General features: G+C 36.7%; 1 protein-coding gene across 4 annotated transcripts in view; it reads right to left on the bottom strand.

Moving 5' to 3' along the window:
• GABRA3 (gamma-aminobutyric acid type A receptor subunit alpha3) overlaps window positions 1-27,802 on the bottom strand; it is a 402,002-nt gene that overhangs the window by 57,778 nt on the left and 316,422 nt on the right. For all 4 annotated transcript variants that reach the window (XM_032330182.1, XM_032330179.1, XM_032330180.1 and 1 more), the window contains exon 6: window positions 17,734-17,816. In XM_032330182.1, coding sequence (XP_032186073.1) covers window positions 17,734-17,816 — 83 coding nt within the window. The remainder of the gene's footprint in view (window positions 1-17,733; window positions 17,817-27,802) is intronic.

Below are 27,802 nucleotides of genomic sequence, written 5' to 3' on the forward strand. Positions count from 1 at the left end.
CGGCTCTGTCTCTGTAGCCGGCTTTCCCGTTCCAATACCCGCAAGGTCTGCGACACTCAGACACCCCCGATCCTTCTGTGACCCTGCGGGACCTGAGTCCACGCTGACCCCGCGTGGGCTTCACCCCGGTTTAGCCTCTGGAGCGATGTCCCTCAGCGGAACAGACCTTTAAAAGTCCTGATTTTGTGCGCTGTTGCTCCGCCGCTTGCCGGGATCCGGCCCCTCCCCCCGGGGTCTATCTTCCCGTCGCTTTGGATTCACTTCTCCGCTGGTCCTACCTTTCAGAAAGTGGTCAATTTTCTGTTTCTAGAATTGCTGTTCTTCTTCTCTTCGATCTGCCGATGGATTTTCAGGTGTTTGCAATCTTTAGATAAGCTATCTAGCTGATCTCCGGCTAGCTGAAGTAGTCTCAGCCTGCTACTTCTCCGCCATCTTGACTCCTCCCCCTGCAATATACCTTTTTTAAAATAAATTTGGTATCTATAAAATATTTTGGTAACTGGGAAGGTTTGTTGCTTAAGATATAGTTTCATTTCCCAACAGCAACACTTAGTATATGCATTTAAACACAAAACATGTTGAAATTTCAGTCTGTTCTTAGCTACTTAAGACTTTTATTGTACATCTTTTTTATATATCAATTATAGTGCTTTATAACAAATTGCATAATGGTAATAGCTGAAGTTTTATTTCTTCAACAAGGGTTTCTTTATATGCACGGTAAAGATGTAGAAATAGTCTTCATTTCTGTAAGGAAATGTAAACTCCCCTGGTTTTGAAACCAATCCTTTCAGCCTTTTTTTTTTCCCCCTCAAGTTTTGATGACAAGAACTATGTCACTTTCCTTTTAATTCTACTAGGAGCTCTTAATTCTACTACATGTAAAACAAAGGTGCAAGTGAGTTGATTAATGGAAACTGACATTGGGCCTTTTTTCAGGGGAAGGGTAGAAAGTGATGGAAATTTGGGATAATGGGCAAACATGTGTCCATTTACAAGAGCAACCACTACTCACCTGGATTGGCCATGTGGGAATTTGAGACCAATGTTGTCATATCTTCTTATCATAAAATAATAATCAAATCTGTGGTTTTATGTCACATTTCTCAAATTCCAAATCTTCACAAATAATTTTAAAAGTTATAAACACTATATGGATCAAACAAATTACATTTGCAAACCACCAATTTGCAACTTCTGGTCTAGACATCTTCTCCTAGGGTACCAACCAGAATTGTAGATTTTTTTTTTATATTCAAGCAGCCAACATATAGTACATCAGTAGTTTCAGACATAGTGTTCAATAATTCATCAGTTGCATATAGCACCCAGTGTTCATCACATCACATGCCCTCCTTAATGCCTATCACCTTCAGTTTTCCCTTCCTTCCCTTGTGGTCCTCTGTACTATTTCTTATGTTCCACATATGAGTGAAACATTCTGATAATTGTCTTTCTCTGATTGACTTACTTTGCTCAGCATTATACCCTTCATTTGCACCCAAGTCAATGTAAATAGTAAGTATTCATCCTTTCTGATGGCAGAGTAATTAGAACTGTAGATCTTTAAACTATTATCACCAGGAAGGGAAATCCTCTCCTCAGGACTCTTCTCACTTCCTTATTAAAAAATTGCTCTAAGATTATTAAGTAAAGATGTTCACAAGACACTGTTCTCTTATTTTCCCCAGTGTCTCCCATCTTAAGTACATATGTTTGGGGTTCTACTACTCCTAAACAGAAAATCACCTGTATATGTATTCTTATCTTTGCCATTCAGGGTGTTATAAATCCCTATGTTTAAAGGACAATTCAGTGTTCTCTCCAATATACTCAAAAGTTTAACAATGTAAAGACTTTCAGGGAAAGAGTAGGAGATGGAAAATATTTTCTACCCCTAAGAAAGAGAAGGAATTTCTTGGTGTGTCTCTTAACTTAAGTCAAATACTTTGGGCAGACAATCATGAATATTAACCCTAAAAATGCTAGCATGTCCTAGTACAAACGTGACAATAAAACATGTACTATGCGTACTTTAAAACTTCATTGGACCCAGAGTTGTAACTTGTTTTAAGTAAAAAGTAATCGTTTCATTTCTTTGAAAATAATGTATGGGAGAAGAGGGATTTATGGGGGGAAAATGTCCTCTTGTATGATGAAGGTCAAAGCAGGAAAGGTATGAACTGAAAAAGGAAGAGAAGGAAGATGAAGAAATAAATTCAAGAAAATAAACTGAAAACTACTTGGCTGTTCACAGCTTAACTTTGTAATAGTAAACAAAAATCAAAGGAACTCATGGTGGTGTTAGGGTAGGTGGTGGCTTCTGCTCAGAGTGGAGTATTAGGGAAGATTTCATAAAGTAGATAGTGCTTAGAAATGAGACTACCTTTAAAAGATGAAAAGAGGCCATTCCTAGCAAAAGAACAACACTGCAAAGGCAAAAGGCATACAAGAGCATCAGTATTAAGGGAATTCATGGTATCCCTGGACTTACAGGCTAGAGAAAGGCTGAGGTAATATTGCCCTAATTGCCCACACTTAAAAAAAGAGAGTTTTAGTCCATAGGCTATACGTTGTTGTTGTGCCTGAAGTAGAAAGATGATATAGCAAAATGTATGCTTTCAAAGGATTGCCCTAGCTACATAATGGATGACAGGCTGGAAATAGTGAAACTAAAGCTAAGACATCACTTACAAAGCCATCACAATGTTTGGTGTGAGTGACCCTTACAGAATAACATATGGTAATAGTGGGCTGAATCGAGTAAGACTGAGAAAAGATTTCTGCAGTAGAACAGATTATAACTGGTTGCTTTTCATGAAAGTAGGAAAGAAAAGGAGGACATTTATGGAAGGATTCTACATGACTCTAAGAGCGTAGCTTTTGAAAGTCAAGGATAATGATAAAGTTCATTCACCCATAGGTGAACAGAACTCTTCTCACTCTTTTCCTTTAAGCTTTCTCTTTTTTCTCCTTCTTCCATGCCCCTTGGGCTCCTTTAACATCTCATCTTTCCTCCCACGCCTTTCTTCCCTACCCTTTCTTCCCAGTTCCAATCATTCTACTGTCATGGAAAAGCAGGGAAAGAGTGTCTATATTGGGGTTGAATGTTGCAGAAAAGGATATCTATGAGAGGATTAGAATTACTACATTCCCAGAATGGCCCCCTTAACATATATTGGATAGGCTATGATGGCACAAGCATTTCATTGTCTCCTATTACCTGAGCCTTGGTATGTATTAGGTCCCAGTAAAATGGGAAATAAAAAACAAGCCTGCCACAATAGCACCAATGAAAAATCATTCCTTTTGAACTCATCTTTTCAGAGACTGCTTGCTTATTTGATTGACCAATTCATTCAGTCAACAAATATTAAGGCATTGTATTAGACAAATAAGACAGAGAGGCAGGGAGAGGTTTCATTAGGTATAGCGATTAGACAAGAAATCTTTGAGGGGCGGAATTTAACCTGAAACTTAAAAAGTGAGAAAGAGTCAGAGAAGAATATTTCAAGCCAAAAACAAAAACAAAAAACCAGTAAGTGTAAAGGTTTCTAAGTGGGAAAGATCTGCGTTGTTCTGGGAACTGGCAAACCAATGTAAAGTGGAAAGAAATAAGAGATGAAATTGAAGAAGTATGTAACAATGAGAATACAGAATCTAATAAATTAAGAAAGGTGACACAAAAGAAGATTTTAGAGAAAACTATAAGTTGCTTGATTCAGTTTGCTAGTATTTTGTTGAAGAATTTTCTGTCCATGCTCATAATAAATATTTGTCTGTGGTTTTCTTGTGATCTTTGTGTTTTTTTTTTTTAATCAGAGTAATAATGACCTGATTGAATGAGTTAAGAAATGTTACCTCCTCTTCTGTATTTTGCAACACTTTATGAAGACTTATTATTAACTCTTCTTTAAATATTTGGTTTAGATAAATTTTGAGGCCATCTAGGCCTGTTTTGGGGGGTTGGAGAGTTATTACAATACCAATTAATCGCTTTGTTATAGGTCCAATAAAAATTTCTATTTATTCTTTTAGTTAGTTTCAGTCATTTGTGTATTTCTAGAAATTTTTCCATTTCATCTAGGCTGTCTAATTTGTTGGCATACAATTGCTTATAGTATTCCTGTATAATCTTATTTATTTCCATAAAGTCAGTAGTAATGTTCCTTCCTTTACAATTTTAGTAATTTTAATTCTTCTTCTATTCTGGCTTGGTGAGTCTAGCTAAAGGTTTATCAGTGCAGGGAGGAGTCAAGATGGTGGAGAAGTAGCAGGCTGAGGTTACATCAGGTAGCAGGAGATCATCTAGATACCTTATCTAAAGATTGCAAACACCTACAAATCCAACGGGAGATTGAAGAGAAGAAGAACAGCAATTCTAGAAACAGAAAATCAACCACTTTCTGAAAGGTAGGATTGGTGGAGAAGTGAAGCCAAAGCAACAGGAAGATAGACCCTGGGGAGAGGGGCCGGCTCCCGGCAAGCAGCGGAGCAACAGAGCACAAAATCAGGACTTTTAAAAGTCTGTTACACTGAGGGACATCACTCCAGAGGCTAAACTGGGGTGAAACCCATGTGGGGTCAGCATGGCCCCAGGTCCGCAGGGTCACAGAAGGATCGGGGGTGTCTGAGTGTCACAGAGCTTGCAGGTATTAGAACGGGGAAGCTGGCTTCAGAGACAGAGCCGAGGAGTGAGCTCTCAGCTCAGGGTTACCTTGAACTGGTCGCAGCCTTGGTGAGCTCAGAGCGTGGCCAGAGGCCAGGGAGACGGGAGTAATTGGGTGCTATTCTCTGAGGGTGCACTGAGGAGTGGGGCCCCGAGCTCTCAGCTCCTCTGGGCCAGAAACTGGGAGGCCGCCGTTTTCATTTCCGTCCTCCAGAGCTCTACAGAAAGTGTGCAGGGAACAAAAGCTCCTGAAAGCAAACCCGAGCTGATTACACAGCCCGGCGCCTGGTAAGGGCAGTGCAATTCCGCCTGGGGCAAAGACACTTGAGAATCACTACAACAGGCCCCTCCCCCAGAAGATCAATAAGAAATCCAGCCAGGAGCAAGTTCACCTACCAAGGAGTGCAGGTTCAATACCAAGGAGAACAGCAGAATTCCAGAGGAGAAGAAAGCAAATCATGGAATTCATGGCTTTCGCCCCATGAGTCTTTAGTCTTGAAGTTAAGTTAATTTGTTTTGTTTTAATTTTTTTTTCTTCTTCTGCTAAATTTTTTTTTAACTTTTACCCTTTTCTTTTTTTAACATTTTAAACTAATTTATCTAATATATATGTATTTTTCTTTTTTATATTTTTTCTTTATTCGTTTTCTTTTTCTAATTTTTTTTTCCAAAACCTCTTTTATCCCCTTTCTGCCCCCCATGAGTTGGGGTCTCTTCTGATTTGGTTAAAGCATATTTTCCCAGGGTTGCTGTCACCCTTTTAGTATATAACTCGCTCCTTCATATACTCTTATCTGGACAAAATGACAAGGCGGAAAAATTCACCACAAAAAAAAAAAAAAAAAGAATAAGAGGCAGTACCAAAAGCTGGGGACCTAATCAATACAGACATTGGTAATATGTCAGATCTAGAGTTCAGAATGCCGAATCTCAAGGTTCTAGCTGGGCTCGAAAAAGGCATGGAAGATATTAGAGAAACCCTCTCGGGAGATATAAAAGCCCTTTCTGGAGAAATAAAAGAACTAAAATCTAACCAAGTTGAAATCAAAAAAGCTATTAATGAGGTGCAATAAAAAAAGAAGGCTCTCACTGCTAGGATAAATGAAGTAGAAGAAAGAATTAATGATATAGAAGACCAAATGACAAAGAATAAAGAAGTTGAGCAAAAGAGGGACAAAAAGCTACTGGACCACGAGGGAAGAATTCGAGAGATAAGTGACACCATAAGATGAAACAACATTAGAATAATGGGGATTCCAGAAGAAGAAGAAAGAGAGAGGGGAGCAGAAGGTATATTGGAGAGAATTATTGGAGAGAATTTCCCTAATATGGCAAAGGGAACAAGCATCAAAATCCAGGAAGTGCAAAGAACCCCCCCTCAAAATCAACAAGAATAGGTCCATACCCCATTACCTAATAGTAAAATTTACAAGTCTTAACGACAAAGAGAAAATCCTTAAAGCAGCCCAGGAAAAGAAGTCTGTAACATACAATGGTAAAAATATGAGATGGGCAGTGGACTTATCCACAGAGACCGGGCAGGCCAGAAGGAGCTGGCATGATATATTCAGAGCACTAAATGAGAAAACATGCAGCCAAGAATACTACATCCAGCTAGGCAATCATTGAAAATAGAAGGAGAGATTAAAAGCTTCCAGGACAAACAAAAACTGAAAGAATTTGCAAATACCAAACCAGCTCTACAGGAAATATTGAAAGGGGTCCTCTAAGCAAAGAGTGAGCCTAAAAGTAGTAGATAGGAAAGGAACAGGGACAGTATACAGTAACAGTCACCTTACAGGCAATACAATGACACTAAATTCATATCTCTCAATAGTTATCCTGAATGTTAATGGACTAAATGCGACAATCAAAAGACACAGGGTATCAGAATGGATAAAAAAACCAAAACCCATCTATATGTTGCCTACAAGAAACTCATTTCAGACCCGAAGACACCTCCAGATTTAAAGTGAGGGGATGGAAAACAATTTACCATGTTAGTGGACATCAGAAGAAAGCAGGGGTGGCAATCCTTATATCAGGTCAATTAGATTTTAAGCCAAAGACTATAATAAGAGATGAGGAAGGACACTATATCATACTCAAAGGATCTGTCCAACAAGAAGATCTAACAATTTTGAATATCTATACCCCTAACGTGGGAGCAGGCAACTATATAAACCAATTAATACCCAAATCAAAGAAACACATCAACAATAATACAATAATAGTAGGGAACTTTAACACTCCCCTGACTGAAATGCACAGATCATCCAAGCAAAAGATCAACAGAGAAATAAAGGCCTTAAATGACACACTGGACCAGATGGACATCACAGATATCTTCAGAACATTTCATCCCAAAGCAACAGAATGCACATTCTTCTCTAGTGTACATGGAACATTCTCCAGAATAGATCACATCCTCGGTCCTAAATCAGGACTCAACCGGTATCAAAAGATTGGGATCATTCCCTGCATATTTTCAGACCACAATGCTCTGAAGCTAGAACTCAACCACAAGAGGAAATTTGGAAAGAACCCAAATACATGGGGAATAAACAGCATCGTTCTAAAGAATGAATGGGACAACCGGGAAATTAAAGAAGAATTGAAAAAGTTCATGGAAACAAATGATAATGAAAACACAACGGTTCAAAATCTGTGGGACACAACAAAGGCAGTCCTGAGAAGAAAATATATAGCAGTATAAGCCTTTCTCAAGAAACAAGAAAGGTCTCAAGTTCACAACGTTACCCTACACCTAAAGGAGCTAGAAAAAGAACAAGAAAGAAACCCTTAACCCAGCAGGAGAAGAGAAATCATAAAGATCAGAGCAGAAATCAATGAAATAGAAACCAAAAAAAAAAAAAAATAGAACAAATCAATGAAACTAGGAGCTGGTTCTTTGAAAGAATTAATAAGATTGATAAACCACTGGCCAGACTTATCAAAAAGAAAAGAGAAAGGACCCAAATAAATAAAATCATGAATGAAAGAGGGGAGATCACAACTAACACCAAAGAAATACAATTATAAGAACATACTATGAGGAACACTATGCAAAAAAATTTGACAATCTGGAAGAAGTGGATACATTTCTAGAGACATATAAACTACCACAACTGAACCAGGAAGAAATAGAAAACCTGAACAGATCCATAACCAGTAAGGAGATTGAAACAGTCATCAAAAATCTTCAAACAAACAAAAGCCCAGGGCCAGACGGCTTCCCAGAGGATTTCTACCAAACGTATAAAGAAGAACTAATTCCTTTTCTCCTGAAACTGTTCCAAAAAATAGAAATGGAAGGAAAACTTCCAAACTCATTTCATGAGACCAGCATCACCTTGATCCCAAAACCAGACAAGGATCCCATCAAAAAAGAGAGCTATAGACCAATATCCTTGATGAACACAGATGCGAAAATACTCACCAAAATACTAGCCAATAGGATTCAACAGTACATTAAAAGGATTATTCACCACGACCAAGTGGGATTTATTCCAGGGCTGCAAGGTTGGTTCAACATCCGCAAATCAGTCAGTGTGATACAACACATCAATAAAAGAAAGAACAAGAACCATATGATACTCTCAATAGATGCTGAAAAAGCATTTGACAAAGTACAGCATCCCTTCCTGATCAAAACTCTTCAAAGTGTAGGGATAGAGGGCACATACCTCAATATCATCAAAGCCATCTATGAAAAACCCACTGCAAATATCATTCTCAATGGAGAAAACTGAAAGCTTTTCCGCTAAGGTCAGGAACATGGCAGGGATGTCCATTATCACCACTGCTATTCAACATAGTACTAGAAGTCCTAGCCTCAGCAATCAGACAACAAAAGGAAATTAAAGGCATCCAAATTGGCAAAGAAGAAGTCAAACTATCACTCTTTGCAGAGGATATGATTCTATATGTGGAGAACCCAAAAGACTCCACTCCCAAACTGCTAGAACTTGTACAGGAATTCAGTAAAGTGTCAGGATATAAAATCAATGCACAGTAATCAGTTGCATTTCTCTACACCAACCAGACAGAAAAATGAGAAATTAAGGAGTCAATCCCATTTACAATTGCACCCAAAACTATAAGATACCTAGGAATAAACCTAACCAAAGAGGCGAAGAATCTATACTCAGAAAACTATAAAGTACTCATGAAAGAAATTGAGGAAGACACAAAGAAATGGAAAATGTTCCATGCTCCTGGATTGGAAAAACAAATATTGTGAAAATGTCTATGCTACTTAAAGAAATCTAAATATTTAATGCAATTCCGATCAAAATACCATCCATTTTTTCAAAGAAATGGAACAAATAACCCTAAAATTTATATGGAACCAGAAAAGACCTCAAATAGCCAAAGGAATATTGAAAAAGAAAGCCAAACTTGGTGGCATCACAATTCCGGACTTCAAGCTCTACTACAAAGCTGTCATCATCAAGACAGCATGGTACTGGTACAAAAAACAGACACATAGATCAATGGAACAAAATAGAGAGCCCAGAAATAGACCCTCAACTCTATGTCAACTAATCTTCGACAAAGCAGGAAAGAATGTCCAATGGAAAGAAGACAGCCTCTTCAATAAATGGTGTTGGGAAAATTGGACAGCCACATGCAGAAAAATGAAACTGGACCATTTCCTTATACCACACACAAAAATAGACTCCAAATGGATGAAAGACCTCAATGTGAGACAGGAATCCATCAAAATCCTTGAGGCAAACACAGGCAGCAAACTCTTCGACCTCAGCCGCAGCAGCTTCTTCCTAGAAACATCACCGAAGGCAAGGAAAGCAAGGGCAAAATGAACTGTTGGGACTTCATCAAAATCAAAAGCTTTTGCACAGCAAAGGAAACAGCTATCAAAACCAAAAGACAACTGACAGAATGGGAGAAGATATTTGCAAACGACATATCAGATAAAGGGCTAGTGTCCAAAATCTATAAAGAACTTAGCAAACTCAACACCCAAAGAACAAAGAATCCAATCAAGAAATGGGCAGAAGACATGAACAGACATTTTTGCAAAGAAGACATCCAGATGGCCAACAGACACATGAAAAAGTGCTCCACATCACTCGGCATCAGGGAAATACAGATCAAAACCACAATGAGATACCACCTCACACCAGTCAGAATGGCTAAAATTAATAAGTCAGGAAATGACAAATGCTGGTGATGATGTGGAGAAAGGGGAACCCTCCTACACTGCTCGTGGGAATGCAAGCTGGTGCAACCACTCTGGAAAACAGCCTGGAGGTTCCTCTAAATGTTGAAAATAGAACTACCCTATGACCCAGCAATTGCACTACTGGGTATTTACCCTAAAGAAACAAACGTAGTGATCCAAAGGGGCACATGCACCCGAATGTTTTAGCAGCAATGTCTACAATAGCCAAACTATGGAAAGAATCTAGATGTCCCTCAACAGATGAATGGTGAAAGAAGAAGTGGTATATATATATACACACATATATATACACATATATACATATGTGTATATATATGTGTGTGTGTATATATATATATATATATATATATATACACACAAAGGAATACCATGCAGCCATCAAAAGAAATGAAATCTTGCCATTTGCGACGACATGGATGGAACTAGAGGGTATCCTGCTCAGCGAAATAAGTCAATCAGAGAAATATGATCTCCCTGATATGAGGAAGTGGAGATGCAACATGGGGGGTTAAGGGGATAGGAGAAGAATTAGTGAAACAAGATGGGATTGGGAGGGAGACAAACCACAAGTGACTCTTAATCTCAGAAAAGAAACTGAGGGTTGCTGGGGGAAGGGGGGAGGGAGAGGGGGGTGGGGTTATGGACATTGGGGAGGGTATGTGCTATGGTGAGTGCTGTGAAGTGTGTAAGCCGGGCGATTCACAGACCTGTACCCCTGGGGATAAAAATACATTATATGTTTATAAAAAAATAAAAAAATAAAAATTAAAAAAAATGTTAATGCCCAAGTAGTTAAGCATTTAGGAAGCTATCTTAATACCTGCAAAAGCAGACAAATATTTGTTACACAAATGCTCCTATCAATGTCATTTACAACAACAGAATATTGAAATTATCTTAATATCCAAAATACAATATTTTGTAGTCACTAAAATATATTGCCTAAAGGATAATTATACATGTATATCCAAATATCATAAATATATTATCAAAAGGCTCAAAGTAAAAAAAAAAAAAAAGGTTTATCAGTTTTGTCAATCTTCTCAAAGAACCAAATTTTAGATTCTTTGATTCTTTTTAATGTTTTTTTATTCTCTATTTAACTTAATTTCACTACAATATTTATTATTTTCTTCTTCCTACTTGCTTTGGATTTAGATGGCTTTTTTTCCTAGTTTCTTAAAGTAGGTCAGATTATCAGCTTTTTATCATTCTTTTTAATATATGTTTTATAGTTATAAATTTCCCTCTGAACAGTGCTTTAAGCTGATACATTCTATAAATTTTAGTTTACTGTGCATCATTTTCACTCATTTCAAAATATTTTCTAATTTCCCTTGTGATATCTTCTTTGACCCATTCTTTATTTCGGAGTGCACTGTTTATGTAGGAGTGCATGTTTCAACACATTTGTGAATTTCTCAATTTCCCTTGTTATTTATTTTTAATTTCATTCAACTAAACACATTTTGTTTTATTTTAATACTTTTAAAGTTACTGAGTCTTGTTTTATGGTCTTACATATGATCTACTCAGAAAAATGTTCTGTGTGCTTTTGAAAATAATGTGTATTTTGATGTTCTTGGGTAGAGTGCAGTATGTTTGTTAGATCTAGTTTGTTTAAATTTCATTTAAGACTTTTATTACTATGTGAAGGTCCTGTCTAGTGAGCTATTGAAAGTGGAGTAGTGAAATCTTTAGTTATTACTGTTAAGTTGTCTGTTTCTCCTTTAAATTTTTTCAGTTTTGCTTCATGTATTTTTGGGGTTCTATGGTTAGGTGCATATATCTTTATAATTATGATATCTTCCTGATGGATTAGTCCTTCTATTATTACAAAATCTTCAAGACTTCTACAGAATCCAGACATAGAGGTTGGGAATAGGGGTCCCTGATTTCACCAAGAATAAACACTTCTCTTGAATAACATTCCTCGAATTGCCATGAGTCTTTGATGAGGGTTTGAAGATAGTTTATTTCGAAAATTTTGAGAAGTTCTCCTTGGTTTTATGGAAGAGGTTTTCAGAAGTCCTTACTTTACCATTCCAGAATTGTTTCCTTATTAGAGATTATTTTTCCTTATTTTATTTTGTTCATTATTTTACTTTAATTTCAGTATAGTTAACATAGAGTGTTACATTAGTCACATGGCAGGATACAAAATCAATTGCATTTCTATACAATAACAATGTGACTGAAGAAAGAGAAATTAAGGAATTAATCCCATTTACAATTGCACCAAAACCCACAAGAAAACTAGGAATAACCCTAACCAAAGAAGTGAATGATCTGTACTCAGAAAACTATAGAACACTTATGAAATAAAAATGAGGAAGACACAAAGAGATGGAAAAACATTCCAAGCACATGGGTTGGAAGAACAAATATTGTTAAAAATTCTATGCTACCTAGAACAATCCATACATTCAATTCAATCTATGTCAAAATACCATCATCACTTTTTACAGAGCTAGAACAAATATTCCCAAAATTTGTATGGAACCAGAAAAGATTCTGAATAGCCAAAGGAATGTTGAAAAAGAACACGAAAGCTGGTGACATCACAATGCCAGACCTGATGCTCTATTACAAAGCTGTAATAATCAAGACAGTTACTGGCACAAAAACAGATACATAGATCAGTGGGATGGAATAGAGAACCCAGAAATGGACCCTCAACTCAACAGTCAACTAATATTTGACAAAACAGGGAAGAATATCCAATGGAAAAATGATAGTCTCTCCAATACATGGTGTTGGAAAAATTGGACTGTCAGATGTAGAAGAATGAAACTGCACCATATACTTACACCATACACAAAAATAGACTCAAAATGGATGAAAGACCTAAATATGAGGCAGGAATTCATTTAAATCCTAGAGAACACAGGCAGCAACCTCTATAACCTCAGCCATCACAACTTCCTGTTAGACTTGTCTCCAAAGACAAGGGAAACAAAGGCAAAAATGAACTATTGAGACTTCATGAAAATAAAAAGCTTTTGCACTGCAAAGGAAACAGTAAACAAAACCAAAAGACAAATGACAGAAAGGGAGAATATATTTGCAAATATCTTATCAGATAAAGGGCTACAATCCAAAATCTATGAAGAACTTACCAATCTCAGCACCCCAAAAACAATTAATCCCATCAAGAAATGAACAGAAGACATGAACAGATATTTCTTTGGCCATACAAATGGCCAACAGACATGAAAACACGTTCCACATCACTTGGCATCAGAGAAATACAATTCAAAACCACATTGAAATATCACCTTACATCAGTCAGAATGGCTACAATTAACAACTCATGTAAGGATGTGGAAAAAGGGAAGTCCTTTTACATTGTTGGTGGGAATGCAAATGGTGCAGCCACTCTGGAAAACAGTATGGAGGTTCCTCAAGAAGTTAAAAATAGTCTACCCTATGACCTAGCAATTGCTCTACTAGGTATTTATCCAAAAGACACAAACATAGTGATTCGAAGGGGCACATGCACATCAATGTTAATAGCAGTAATGTCCACAATGACCAAAATATGGAAAGAGCTCAGATGTCTGTCAACAGATAAATGGATAAAGAAGAAGTGGTACACACACACACACACACACACACACACACACACACAATGGAATATTACTCAACTATCAAAAGAATGAAATCTTGCCATTTGAAATGATGTGGATGGAACTAGAGGTATTATGCTAAGCAGAATAAGTCAGTCAGAGAAAGAAAATTACCATATGATCACACTAATATGTGGAATTTAGGAAACAAAACAGAGGATCATAGGGGAAGACAGGAGAAAATAAAACAAGATGAAACCAGAGAGGGAGACAAACCATAAGAGATTCTTCTTTTTTTTTTCTGAAGATTTTATTTATTTATTTAACAGATCATAAGTAGGCAGAGAGGCAAGCAGAGAGAAGGGGGGAATCAGGCTTCCCACTGAGCAGAGAGCCTGATGCGGGGCCCAATCCCAGAAGCCTGGGATCATAACCCGAGCTGAAGGCAGAGGCTTTAACCCACTGAGCCACCCAGGCGTCCCCATAAGAGACTCTTAATTATAGGAAACAAACAGGGTTGCTGGAGGGGAGGGAGGTAGGGGAATGGGTAACTGGGTGATAGATATTAAGGAGGGCATGTGATGTAATGAGCACTAAATATTTTATAAGACTGATGAATCACTGACTTCTACCTGTGAGTCCAATAATATATGTTAATTAATTGAATTTGAATTAAAAAATTGAAAAAATAAACCTATCCATTCATTTCTGAATTGTAGATATGTATTTGTCCATAAGTGATTTCTAATTTGTTCTTTATAGATTCCAATTTTCTGCTGAAATTCTTTTTTTTAATTTCTTTTATCTATTTTTTTCTTCTTTTGTCTTTTTTCTTGAACATATTAACCACGGTTTTTAAAAGCCCTTGTCTACAAACTCTGATATCTGGGTCACCTGTTGACCTATTTCCATATTCCATTTCTTTTTGTTTTAAAATCTTGGTTTTAGGTTATATGGTCCTGTGTATTGTTATGCTTAATGATTTTTTTTATTGAATTGCAGACATTGTATAATAAACTTAGAACTTTTCAGATGATGTTCATTTCATGAATGAGGAAAGACCTCATTCTTTCTTTTGCTAAACAGATAATGTGGGAAAATTATTACCTTAATTCTTTCAAGGGACTGAGTTGAATTTTAGTTTTGGTTAAACTTGGTATGTCTCTGCTGCTCCCCTGTAACTAGGACATAGTTTCTCTAGGGATTTAAACTAAGAGCCTGGCATGCCTTCTTTTTAATAACATTGGGAGTCTGTAGGAAAGCCAGCTTTACTTTTCAGAAGTTTTTCTATTGCTTTCTTAGCCTTATGATTTGTGCATATTTAAAATTTAGCAATTGTATTGAGACGGTTATCAGCCAAGAGTTTGAGACCTTCTAAATCTCTACTTTTATCACTTTAGCTCTCTGTGACCATGAAAACTATTGCTTCTCCCCCCCCCCCATCATCTGGCAACAGTCCTATGTTTAGGGCCAAACTTGAATTATAAGCTGAAATTCATGGCCAGAATTGTCAACTACCACAAAGAATGAAGAAGATGTAGTTCACAAATTCATCTACAAGAAGTTCCACCCTTTCTCCAGAACTTTTGTCTTTCAATCCTCATTGCTTCTACAGTCCTAGGTTTTCTAATTGTTCATGAGACATGTTCACCCACAGTCTTTCTCATTATTTTTGCCAATATCACTGTAATTTGAGCTATTATCATTTCTCATCTGAACTATTGCAATATCATTTTAACTGGACTTCCTTCTTCTGTTCTTCCCATATTTATATTTTTTTAACAGAGTGTCCATAATGATTCTTTTAAGGCACTACAAAAAAGGACTAATATCCTAGATCTATAAAGAACTCCCCAAACTCAACACCCAAAAAACATATAGTCATGTCAAAAAATGGGCAGAAGACATGAGTAGACACTTATCCAATGAAGACATACAAATGGCTAGTAGACACATGAAAAAATGTTCATTACCATTAGCCATAAGGGAAATTAAAATCAAAACCACATTGAGATACCACCTTATACCAGTTAGGATGGCAAAGATTAACATGGCAGGAAACAGCAAATATTGGAGAGGATGTGGAGAATAGGGAACCCTCTTACACTTTTGGTGGGAATGCAAGTTGGTGCAGCTGCTTTGGAAAACAGTATAGAGATTCCTCAAAAAATTAAAAATAGAGCTTCCCTATGACCCAGCAATTGCACTACTGGGTATTTACCCCAAAGATACAGATGTAGTGAAAGGAAGGGCCATCTGTACCCCAATGTTCATAGCAGCAATGGCCACAGTCACTAAACTGTGGAAAGAGCCAAGATGCCCTTCGACAGATGAATGGATAAAGGAGGTACGGTCCATATATACAATAGAATATTACACCTCCATCAAAAAGGATGAATACCCAACTTTTGTATCAACATGGACAGGACTGGAGGGGATTATGCTGAGTGGAATAAGTCAAACAGAGAAAGTCAAATATGGTTTCACTTACTTGTAGAACATAAGGAATAACATGGAGGACATTAGGAGAAGGAAAGGAAAAGTGAATTGGGGCAAATCAGAGGGAGAGATGAACAATGAGAGACAGTGGACTCTGTAAAACAAACTGAGGGTTTTAGAGGGGATGAGTGTAGGGGCATGGCTGAGCCTGGTGGTGGGTATTAAGGAGGGCATGTATTGCAAGGAATTCTGGGTGTTGTATATAAGCAATGAATCTTGGAACACTGCATCAAAAGCTAATGATATATTCTATGGTGACTAACATAACAAACAAAAAAGTGCATTCTAAACAGAAAAAAAAGAAAGAAAAACCTAAGTCAGATAATGTAATCATTTTGTTCCAAATTTCAAACCACTCCTCACTTTTTATCAGTAAAATTCAAAGCCCTTTAATGTCCTACAAGACTCTAGATGACCTAGTCTCTTCTTTGATCTCCTTCTTTCCTAGTGCTTTCCCCTTTACTCTATCCACCCATACTGGATACTTTGATATCCCCTGGAGAAGCCAGACACTTTTCTGACTTAGCTTCTTATCCCTGGATATTCCCTCTACCTGGATCACAGTTTCCTCTAATATCTGCATTGTTAGTACTTTTACTACCTTAAAATTTCTGCTCAATTGTCACTTTTTTAAGAGACCTATGGTGATTACCCAATTTTAAAATTTCAGTGGCAACACCTATCTTTCACTAAGACAAGACTGATTCCCCTTATTCTGTAGTAATTTTATGTTTTCTTACAGTGATTTTCACTTTATACCATACTTTATATGTTACTTTTTAATCTGTTGTTTATCTTTCATCATCACTCTCTCCTCTATAACGTAAGTTCCACCAAGACAGGGTCTTTGTTTTATTCATGGATGTACTCCAAATTCCTACAATAGAGCCTGGCACATAAGAGAAAATTCATAAATATTTGACAATGATTGAAAAAATATGTCACATGTAACTATTTGTATATTTTCAAATGTACTTTCTACTTCAGAATATAGAACTAAATTTAATTTAGACACAATCAACACAGACCTTGGTATATTGTTCAAATGATTCCCTATATGAAACTTACTCTAAAATTCTTAGAACTAGAAACTCACTCAAATTCTATTCAATTTTGATTTTTCTAATTTATTTGAAAATGGACTATGTATCTACTCATTTCTCTTTGAGATTTACAGTTATTGGTAAAGGCAATACTCTGTAAAGATGAGAAAATCTCCAGAGTCTCTTTCTATTTACCATTTACTGTAGAGAATTAGAATGATGAGATACAAATAGAATAGGCATTTCAAAAATAAAAGCACCTTCCCTTTTGGGATCTTGTCTTTAGGAAGCTGCTACTGTACTCTAGATTAACTCTGTCTTTTTATTCATTCGTCCATTCGCAAGTTTTTATTTAAATTCCAGTTTGTTAACATACAGTGTAACATTAATTTCAGGTGTTACAATACAGTGATTCATCACTTATATACAATATACAATGCCCAGTGTTCATCACAGTGCATTAGCTCTGTCTTACTAGATCTTCTGGACAATTTAGGAAATAGAAGTTATTATTTTAATCTAATGACAGAAATGAGTCTGAAATGGTGAGATAATGTTTGTTTTCTAGAAAGAAAAGTATTAAAAGCTAAGTTTCCTCTCCTGATCAACCCCAGTTCCCTTCCCCACTCCCACACCATCCTGAATTCAAGGCTTCAGCTTTAGAAACTACTAGGCGATAGAACAGGAAATATACTATTTCTTTCAGAAGAAGATCAGGTAAATAGAAAGTGAGAAAATACATACAGCTTCCAAACTTCAGTGGGCAGGCATGCACATCCATAGGAAAATCTTCCAAATGCATGGGGCACTCAGCATGAATTGTTAACCTAAAAGAAAGGAGAACAGAAAATGAGATTAAGCTAAAATGAATGGTGGTAAACACACAGCTGAATGTCCTTTCGCCAGCAATGGGGTGCTCCTAAGAATAGTGGGATTTCATTTATATTGAGATTGAAGTCTTTATGAACACAAGGGATGAATTAAATGAACTAGAAAGCCTCTCAAAGCAGCATTCAGATTTTTAGATCAGATTTGAATTCCACCTTACCACCTTTAGAAAAACAAATATAATTATCTGCCTTACCTGAGCTCCCTCACCCAGTCCTCCTTGAAGAAATCTGAAAACACCAAGTCCTGACTCACTCACTCCTTAATCATTTATTAAATAATTTTCAGCAGGCTATCAAGTGAGTTAACCAATTTAAAGACTGCACTGGAAAGGAGAGATGAATATCTTCACCTTGATAATGAACTGGTATGAAAGATGACTCTGCTGCTCACAGCAACTGCTATAGTTTTGTTGAAAGAGATGACTTTTGGGGAACACATATTCGCAGTTGTGCACACATGCACGTGCACATGGACACACACACACACACACACACACACACACAACTGGCCAGGAAAAAAAATGCAAGTTATGGAGGACATCAAAAACCTCAGAAGTTAAGTCTAAAGAGCTCATGTTTTCTTTATAGGAATACCATGTAGGAGAGACTGCATGGATTCCTCAATGAAAATCTGGATGGGGTATGATTTACCATGCCCACATATTCATTTTCCTGCATTAGTCTGCTTAAATAATCTATTCTAAGATTTTCCTTCTGATTTCTTTAAAGAATTTTTAGCCTCAACTTACCTTGGCCTTGATAGTTGCCTCTGTGTAGAAATAGGACCTATTCAACAGAAATTCAGAGTTCTTTGGAACCAAGCTCTGATGGGTTATTTCTAGCTAATCAGTATATCTCTTGGTTATACTAGATTCCACCTATGTCATCCTCTTCAAGTTCTAGGGGACTAACTGGCCAGCATCTCCAATCCTAGTTAATTGTTAAACCTGATTCATCATATTATAATTCATATAACACTTCACAAATGATCAGAGGAGCAATACTAGATATTGTACAAAGCAGGCTGATTAAAACAAACATCCTCAAGTGTGTATTAGCAAAAACTCCAGACTAAATGGCAGAAACCAAGCCTATGCTCTTCAACAAATACTTTTTCATCTCTTATTTTTACTTCTCCCATATAAACAGTAAAAGGAACTAGAGAGCAAGTGTCCTTGCAGATCTAATTAATCCTTTCAATATTTATAAAATGTTCCATGTGTCTTGGACAAAAGCTTAATTTTCAAGTCAGCCTGCAATATCTCAACAATCCACTTTTATTCTTAAGGTATAAAGGGGGTTCCTTAATTCAAAGAATTTGACACACAAATAATGTATTTCACTGAGAAACCTGTTCCTAGTGTTGGATAGTTAAAAGATTCCATGAGGCTTTAATAAAGAAAGTTGTGTTCCTTCTTTCCACTTACATTAGTACTTCCAAGATACTGCCTTTTATGAGTAATGCCAAGGGGAAATTACTTTATGTCTACCCAGCGATCCTGGGGACATGGCAAATAAGACCACAACAAATAGATTATCAAAGCAAGATGCACAGGGCACTGATTTCTGATTAAGAGCAGAACTGATTTATATAACTTTTGTATCTTCCTTCGCATATACATCTTCCCCATCATACCTAGGCACAGAGCAGAGAGGAGAAGGCAGATAATGAAGGCAGGAAACTCCACAAACCAGATTATGCTGTGCTCTTTTCATTAGTTCTGAAACACATCCTAATGCTCTCTGACATCCCATGTCATACTGTCTTCCCTTCTTCCTTTCTTCTTTCTCTTTAACTTGTTACAACTTCTAAAACCCCCTTCAAGTTTTTCTACAGTAGAAAGCAGCGTGACTATTCTCAGTCTAATATCCTCATCACTACAGTCTATATCATAAACATATCTGTCCCCTCCAAAACCTTCCTTCCACCCTCATTATTATTACTGTTTTTATTGTTTTGTGTGACAAGAGCACTTAACATAAGATATGTCCACTTAGCAATTTTTTTTTCTTTTCGGCATAGCAGTATTCATTGTTTTTGCACCACACCCAGTGCTCCATGCAATCCGTGCCCTCTCTAATACCCACCACCTGGTTCCCCCAACCCCCCACCCCCCACCCCTTCAAACCCCTCAGATTGTTTTTCAGAGTCCATAGTCTCTCATGGTTCACCTCCCCTTCCAATTTTCCCCAACCCCCTTCTCTCTAACTCCCCATGTCCTCCATGCTATTTGTTATGCTCCACAAATAAGTGAAACCATATGATAACTGACTCTCTCTGCTTGACTTATTTCACTCAGCATAATCTCTTCCAGTCCCGTCCATGTTGTTACAAAAGTTGGGTATTCGTCCTTTCTGATGGAGGCATCATACTCCATAGTGTATATGGACCACATCTTCCTTATCCATTCGTCTGTTGAAGGGCATCTTGGTTCTTTCCATAGTTTGGTGACCGTGGCCAGTGCTGCTATAAACATTGGGGTACAGATGGCCCTTCTTTTCATGACATCTGTATCTTTGGGGTAAATACCCAGGAGTGCAATGGCAGGGTCATAGGGAAGTTCTATTTTTAATTTCTTGAGGAATCTCCACACTGTTCTCCAAAGAGGCTGCACCAACTTGCATTCCCACCAACAGTGGAAGAGGGTTCCCCTTTCTCCACATCCTCTCCAACACATGTTGTTTCCTGTCTTGCTAATATTGGCCATTATAACTGGTGTAAGGTGGTATCTCAATGTGGTTTTAATTTGAATCTCCCTGATGGCTAGTGATGATGAACATTTTTTCATGTGTCTGATAGCCATTTGTATGTCTTCATTGGAGAAGTGTCTGTTCATATCTTCTGCCCATTTTTTGACATGATTATCTGTTTTGTGTGTGTTGAGTTTGAGGAGTTCATTATAGATCCTGGATATCAACCTTTTGTCTGTACTGTCATTTGCAAATATCTTCTCCCATTCCATGGGTTGCCTCTTTGTTCTGTTGACTGTTTCCTTTGCTGTGCAGAAGCTTTTAGCAAATTTTTAAGTATACCATAGAATATTTTTAACTGAGAAATGGATCTGAGTAGACATTACTCCAAAGAAGACATACAAATGGACCCAGGTACATGAAAAGATGCTCAGTATCACTAATCACCAGGGAAAGGCAAATGAAAACGACAATGAGTTATTACCTCATACCTGTTAGATAGACTATTATGAAAAAGACAAGAGATAACAAGTATTGATGAGGATGTGTATAAAAAGCAATCCTGTGCACTATTGGTAGGAATGTAAATTGGTGCAGTAACTCTGGAAAACAGTATGGAGTTTCTTCAAAAAATTAAAAATAGAACTACCATAGGATCCAGCAATCCTACTTTTGGGAATATATGTCCAAAGTTACTGAAGTCAGGATTTCAAAGAGATATCTGCATTACCATATGCATTGTAGTATTATCCACAATAGCCAAGACATGGAAGAAATCTAAGTATCTATCAATAGGTGTATAAGAAAATGTATATACATATAATGGAATATTATTTAGCCTTAACAAAAGAAAGAAATCCTGCCATTTTAAACCACATTGATGAACTTAGAGAACATTGTGCTAAGTGAAATAAACAAGACAGAGAAAGATGAATCCTATATGATCTCCCTTATATGTGGGATAGTCAAACTCGTGGAAGCAGAGAGTGGAATGGTGGTTACCAGGGGCTGGTGGGGAGGGAATAGGAAGATATTAGTGAAAGGGTGCTAGGTTTCAGCTCCTAGAGATGAATAAGTCCTAGAGATCTACTGTACAGCAAATAGTTTTTAGTGGGCTTTTCAAGAAAGGTCAGGGCCCCTCAAAATGTGGCATTCAGGTCATAGGGACTCAGTTCTACTTCATGGTTTGGCCTACTTTGATTCTTATGCAACAGTGAGACAGGAAGTAAGAGACAATCCAGGAAATTCCTTTCTTTGGGGGTAAAAGATACAGATAGAAAGGAAACTTTGTTAGCCCTGCATATATGCATACAAGTGTACACACACCCCCTCCCCTCCATTACTGCTCTTATTTCACTATGCTTTTGCTGCATCCTGGCTCCCTTATCACCCTACCATTTTCTGTTCAAAACTGGTTTCTATTTCACCACCGTAAAAAGTTAGTTTTATTACTACTATGACACCCTAACTAGTCTCTGCTATCACCTTTTCCTCTTACAGTATATTCTATACACAATATTCTTCTAATGCTTCCTCATCTATTTTTTAAAGATTTTATTTATTTGACAGAGAGAGAGAGAGAGAGAGAGAGAGAGAGCACACAAACAGGTGGAGCAGCAGGCAAAAGGAGGAGAAGCAGGCTTCCCGCCGAGCAGGGAGCCCAATGTAGGGCTCAATCCCAGGACCCTGGGACCATGACCTGAGCCAAAGGCAGATGCTTAACCCACTGAGCCACCCAGGTGTCCCTAACGCTTCTTCGTCTTAAACAGACGAAAAGCCAAAGTCCTTGCCATGGCTAATGGGATCTTATATGACCTTGTCTTCTGTTCCTATACAGCTTATCTCCTACAAATTCCTCTCTTGCTCATTTTTTTCCAGCCACACTGGCTTCTTTGTTGCTCTTTCAACATGTCAGGTTCTTACAGCATGGTCTTTGCACTTGTTATAACTTCATATTTTTTTTCAAATCTTTGCTTAATTATTGTTTTCTAAATGAGGCCCACCCCGACCTCTACTCAGTTTACTATCTACATTAGGTTAGTAAACCTTACCATGCTCTTTGTTTTCCCATAGCACTTAACATTTTATATGGTATAACACCTATTTTTTTTCTATTTATCATTTTTTCTCCTTACTATAAGGTTATAGATTTTTGCCTTGTTTTCTCTTTGATGGGTGCTAGGAACCTAGCATGTTACCTGGCACACTGTAGATGTTCAACACATATCCACTGAATGAATGAATTAAAGAATGAGTTTTCTTTCCTAAAAGCAGAGAGGAGGTATAGGCTGGGCAAACAGGGCTTAGGTATTTTTAGGGTTCCAGGCAAAAAGCATCTTAATATGGTTCCTTAATAGCATAATATCTCAACTTTTTCTTTTCTGTGGGCATATAGCCTCTTTCCTGGAATTTCAGAGCAGAAAGAGCTTTATCAAAATATTTATCAAAAATATCTGGTTTTATCTCCTCAGATGTTTTACATATAATGAAACAAAAGGGAAGGAAATTAAACTAAAAAGGAAATTAAACTACAAGTTTCCTGAGTCTTTGGTGTAGTCTTCAAATACTTTCTGATCACCGACGATGTGCCAGTAAATATTCTAAGCAATGTAAGTGTATTAGTAAACATATCAAGAGTGCTGCCCTCTTAAAACTTACATTTTAATGAAGGGAAGACAAAAAAAATAAAAAGATAAATAGATTGATCAATCTATCAATCATATAATATAGTAAAAGGTAATATGCTTTGGGAAGAAAAATAATATGTGAATAGAAACTATTAGAGAGGGATTGCAATTTTTAGTAGGATGTTCAGGGAATACCTCACTGAGTAGGTGACATTTAAGCAGTAACTTGAAGGAAATGAAAGTGAGCCTTGTAGACACTTGGAAGAACATTCAAAATAGAGGGAGTAACAAAGGCAAAGGCCTTGAGATAGAAGTTAGTCCAGTGTATTCAAGGAAAAGCAACTAGGCCACTGTGGCCATAGTGGAGAGACAAAGAGGAAAGATTAATAGTAGATGAATTTAAAAAGGAAACTATGGGGAATATACTAGATAGTACAAGGGCTTCCTAGGATATTTAGGTGGGTTTTTTTTTTTTGAGATTTTATTTATTTATTTGACAGACACAGTGAGAAAGGGAACACATGAAGAGGGAGTGGGAGAGAGAGAAGCAGGCTTTCCACTGAATAGGAAGCCTGATGTGGGGCTTGATCCCAAGAACCTGGGACCATGACCTGAGCCAAAGGCAGATGCCTAATGACTGAGCCACTCAGGTGCTCTGGATATTTTGGGTTTTACCTTAAATGAAATGTGGAGGTACTGCATAATTTTGAGTAGAATGGTGATTTGATCTAACATTTTAGGATTATTCTGGCAGCTGTGTGAAGAATAACTTGAAGGACAACAGCAGGGAGGTGAAATTCAGCACTCATTCATGATCCAAAATTCTCAAAAAACTAGAAATAGAAGGGAACTTTCTCAACTGATAATGAACATTTGTGAAAAATATCCATCTGGAACCATACTTTATGATAACAGACCATTTCCTCCTAAGATCATGAACAAAATAAGGATGTCCATTCTCTCTTATTAAGCATTTTCCTGGAGATTTTTAATCAGTCTAAGAAAGAAAGTAATGGAAGTCACTGCTAATCGGTATGCAATTTCTTTTTTAGAGCAACTAAAGTATTCTGAAATTACGTATTGGTGATACCTACATAACCCTGTAAATATACTAGAAAACATTTACTTTTACATTTAAAAAAGGTGAATTATAGGACAGGTGGATCATTTCAGTAAAGCTGCTTAAAAATTTAGGCAAGCTATGGGGTGCCTAGGTGGCTCAATTGGTTAAGCATCTGCCTTTGGCTCAAGAAATAATCTCAGGGTTCCAGGATTGAGCCCCATACCGAGCCCCATATGGAGCCCTGAGTCTGCTCCTCCCCATTGCTCATACGTGTGTTCACTCTCTCTCTCTCTTTCTCTCTTAAATAAATAAGATATTAAAAAAATTTAGGCAAACTAAAGAAGTTAAAGAAATGAAAAACGGAAAGTAAAAAGCAAAATTTTCTTTAATTGCAAATAACAAGTTTCAGATATTCCATGTTTATAGAAGTCCTGACATATATTAAGATTCTCTCCCAATTGATCACTGGATTCAAGACATTTCTTATCAAAATCTCAGAAGCTTTTCTTTTTATAAAAATAGCAAGCTGATCCTTAAAGTTATATAGGAATGCAAAGGATCTAGAATAGGCAATCCATATTTAAAAAGAAAAACAAAACTTCCCAATTTCAAAACATACTAACAAACTACAGTAATCAATATGGCATGGGTTTGGTCTAAAAACAGGCAATATAGATCAAAGGAAAAGAATAGAAAGTCCAGAGATAGCTTCCACATATATAGTCAATTGACTTTGACCAAGGTTCAAAGCAATTCAGGACAGAAAAAAAAATAGCATTTTCAATAAATGGTGCTGGGAGGATATCTACATGCAAAAAAATGGACATTTTTAACTTACCTCATATCATAAACAAAAATCAACTCCAGTGGAACATACGTCAAAATGTAAAAGATAAAATTTCTAAAAAATTATAGGAGAAAATCTTTGTAACCTGGAGTCAAGCAAAGATTTCTTAGACCACCAGAAGTATGAGCTATAAAAAAATAAAAAATGTAATAAAATGGATCTCACCAAAATGTAAACATTTTGCTCTTCAAAAGACACCATAAGAAAATAAAAAGACAGCCATGAAATGAGTATATTTGTGAATCGTATGTTGATAAATAATCTATATTAAGAACATATAAATAATTCTTACAATTCCATATCTTTTCCAACATTTGTTGTTTCTTTCATTGTTAATTTTTACTATTCTAATTGGTGTAAGGGGATATCTCAATGTGGTTTTGATTTGAATTTCCCAGATGGCTAATGATGATGAACACCTTTACATGAGTCTGCTAGCCATTTGTATGTCTTGCTCATAGCAGCAATGTCCACAATAGGCAAACCGTGGAAAGGGTTGAGATGCTCTTCAACAGATGAATAAGGAAGATGTGGTCCTTATATACAATGGAATATTACTCAGCCATCAAAAAGGGTGAATACCAAACTTTTGTATCAACATGGACAGGACTGGAGGAGATTATGCTAAGTGTAATAAGTCAAGCAGAGAAAGTCCGTTATCATATGGTTTCACTTACATGTGGAACCTAAGGAATAACATGGAGGGCATTAGGAGAAGGAAAGGAAAAGTGTGTGTGGGGGAATCAGAAGGGATGGTGAACCATGAGAGACTGTGGACTCTGAGAAACAAACTGAGGGTTTTGGGGGGGTGTGGGGAGATGGGTGAGCCTGGTTGTAGGTATTAGGGAGGTCACGTATTACATGGAGCACTGGGTTTTATAAGTAAACAATGAATCTTGGAACACTACATCAAAAACTAATGATGTACTGTATGGTGACTAGCATGATCCAGTAAAAATAAATAATTCTTACAACTCAAAAATGAGAAGAAAAACAGCTCAATTTGAAAATGAGCAAGATACTTAAATACACATTTAATAAAAATACACATATACATTAAAAATTATGTAATACAACCACATCTAATAAAAAATCCTCTGTCAACTAATAAGGACATAAAAAGATACTCAACATCATCAGTTATTAGGGAAGTGTAAATTAAAATCACAGTAAGATACTGCTACATGTGTAGTAGCATGGGTAAAATTTAAATAGACTGACAATATCAAGTGTTTGCAAGAATCTGGAGAAAATGGAACCTCATAAATCACTGATGGAAATGTATAATGCTAAAGCACACTTTGGAAAACATTTCATCAGTTTCTTAAAAAGTTAAACATATATTTCCTATAAAATCCTGTGGCTCCACTCTAATTCTCTTATTTAAGAGAAATAAAAACAGATGTCCACAGAAAGACTTTGACATAGCAGAATTATTTATAATAGCCAAAAGATGGAAATGACCTAAATGTCCATCAAATAATGATTGAAGAAAATGTGGTATATTCACACAATAGAATATTAGTCATCAATGAAAAAGAATAAGGACAACAACATGGGTGCAGTTGGGTGGTTCAGTCACTTGAGCAACTGACTCACTTTTGGTTTAGATCATGATCTCAGGGTCAAGATAGAGCCCAGAGTCAGAGTCTTCACTGAGTGAGAACCTGCTTAAAATCCTCTCTCTCCCTCTCTCTCTGCCCCTCCCACTGCTCACACACTCTCACTCTCTCACTCTCTAAACAAATTAAATAAATACAGACAACAACAGGGAGGAATCTCAAGTGCATTGTGCTAAGTGAAAGTAGCCAGACATGAAAGGTCACATACTATATGTTTCTGTTCACACTAAGTGTCCAGGAAAGGCAAATCTATAGAGACAGGAAGTAAATTAGTGGTTGCCTGAGGCTGTGGTTGAGAATGGATGGTGACTGCAAATATTTGGAAAAAATTTTTAGAGGTGATAGAAATATTCCAAATCTAGATTGTGGTTATAGTTGAACAACTCTAAATTTACTAAAAATCATTGAAATGCACACTTAAAATATAAATTTTATCAGATATAAATAATACTTCAAAAAGAGTTCTTATAAAATAAAAAAAAAGCAAGAAAGGCATTATAGCATAGTTTTTAAGAGCATGGATTCCAAAGCTAGACTAGAAGATTTACAACCCAACTCTATCTCTTAATAAGTATATGCAAGTTATTTTAGTTCTCTGGGCTTTGTTAGGTTTTATTTTCCAAACGCTGATTAAAGCTCTAAAACTGGATAGTATTATGAAGGAAGGCAAGAAGTCTAAGAGCTGAGATTCAGAGTATAATAATTGGATTAACATCTTTTACAATGAATCCTAACACCAGTGATTCTCAGTATCTCATCTATTTCCTACAGTATGCACTACCCATGAATAATATACCTTTTACCACTGGCAGAAAGTATGTATCAGAATCACAAAGTGGAAAGGAGGCATGAAATAAGGAGGTATGATGAATATAATGGTTTAAAAATGTTTACTCCAATAATCAAGCTATGGAATCTCACTAAGAATCCCTGCTATTGACTTAAAGCCACTGAGTAAATAGTCTCTTTTCTGTTCCTTTGGAATTGAGACAAATTTGTCTCAATTGGTTATTTGGTGCTTTATCTCATCCCCACTGGAAATATCTAAGTATGTATCCAAAATGAACACACAT

The sequence above is a fragment of the Mustela erminea genome, chromosome X, assembly GCF_009829155.1.
Source record: "Mustela erminea isolate mMusErm1 chromosome X, mMusErm1.Pri, whole genome shotgun sequence".
Lineage (NCBI taxonomy): Eukaryota > Metazoa > Chordata > Mammalia > Carnivora > Mustelidae > Mustela > Mustela erminea.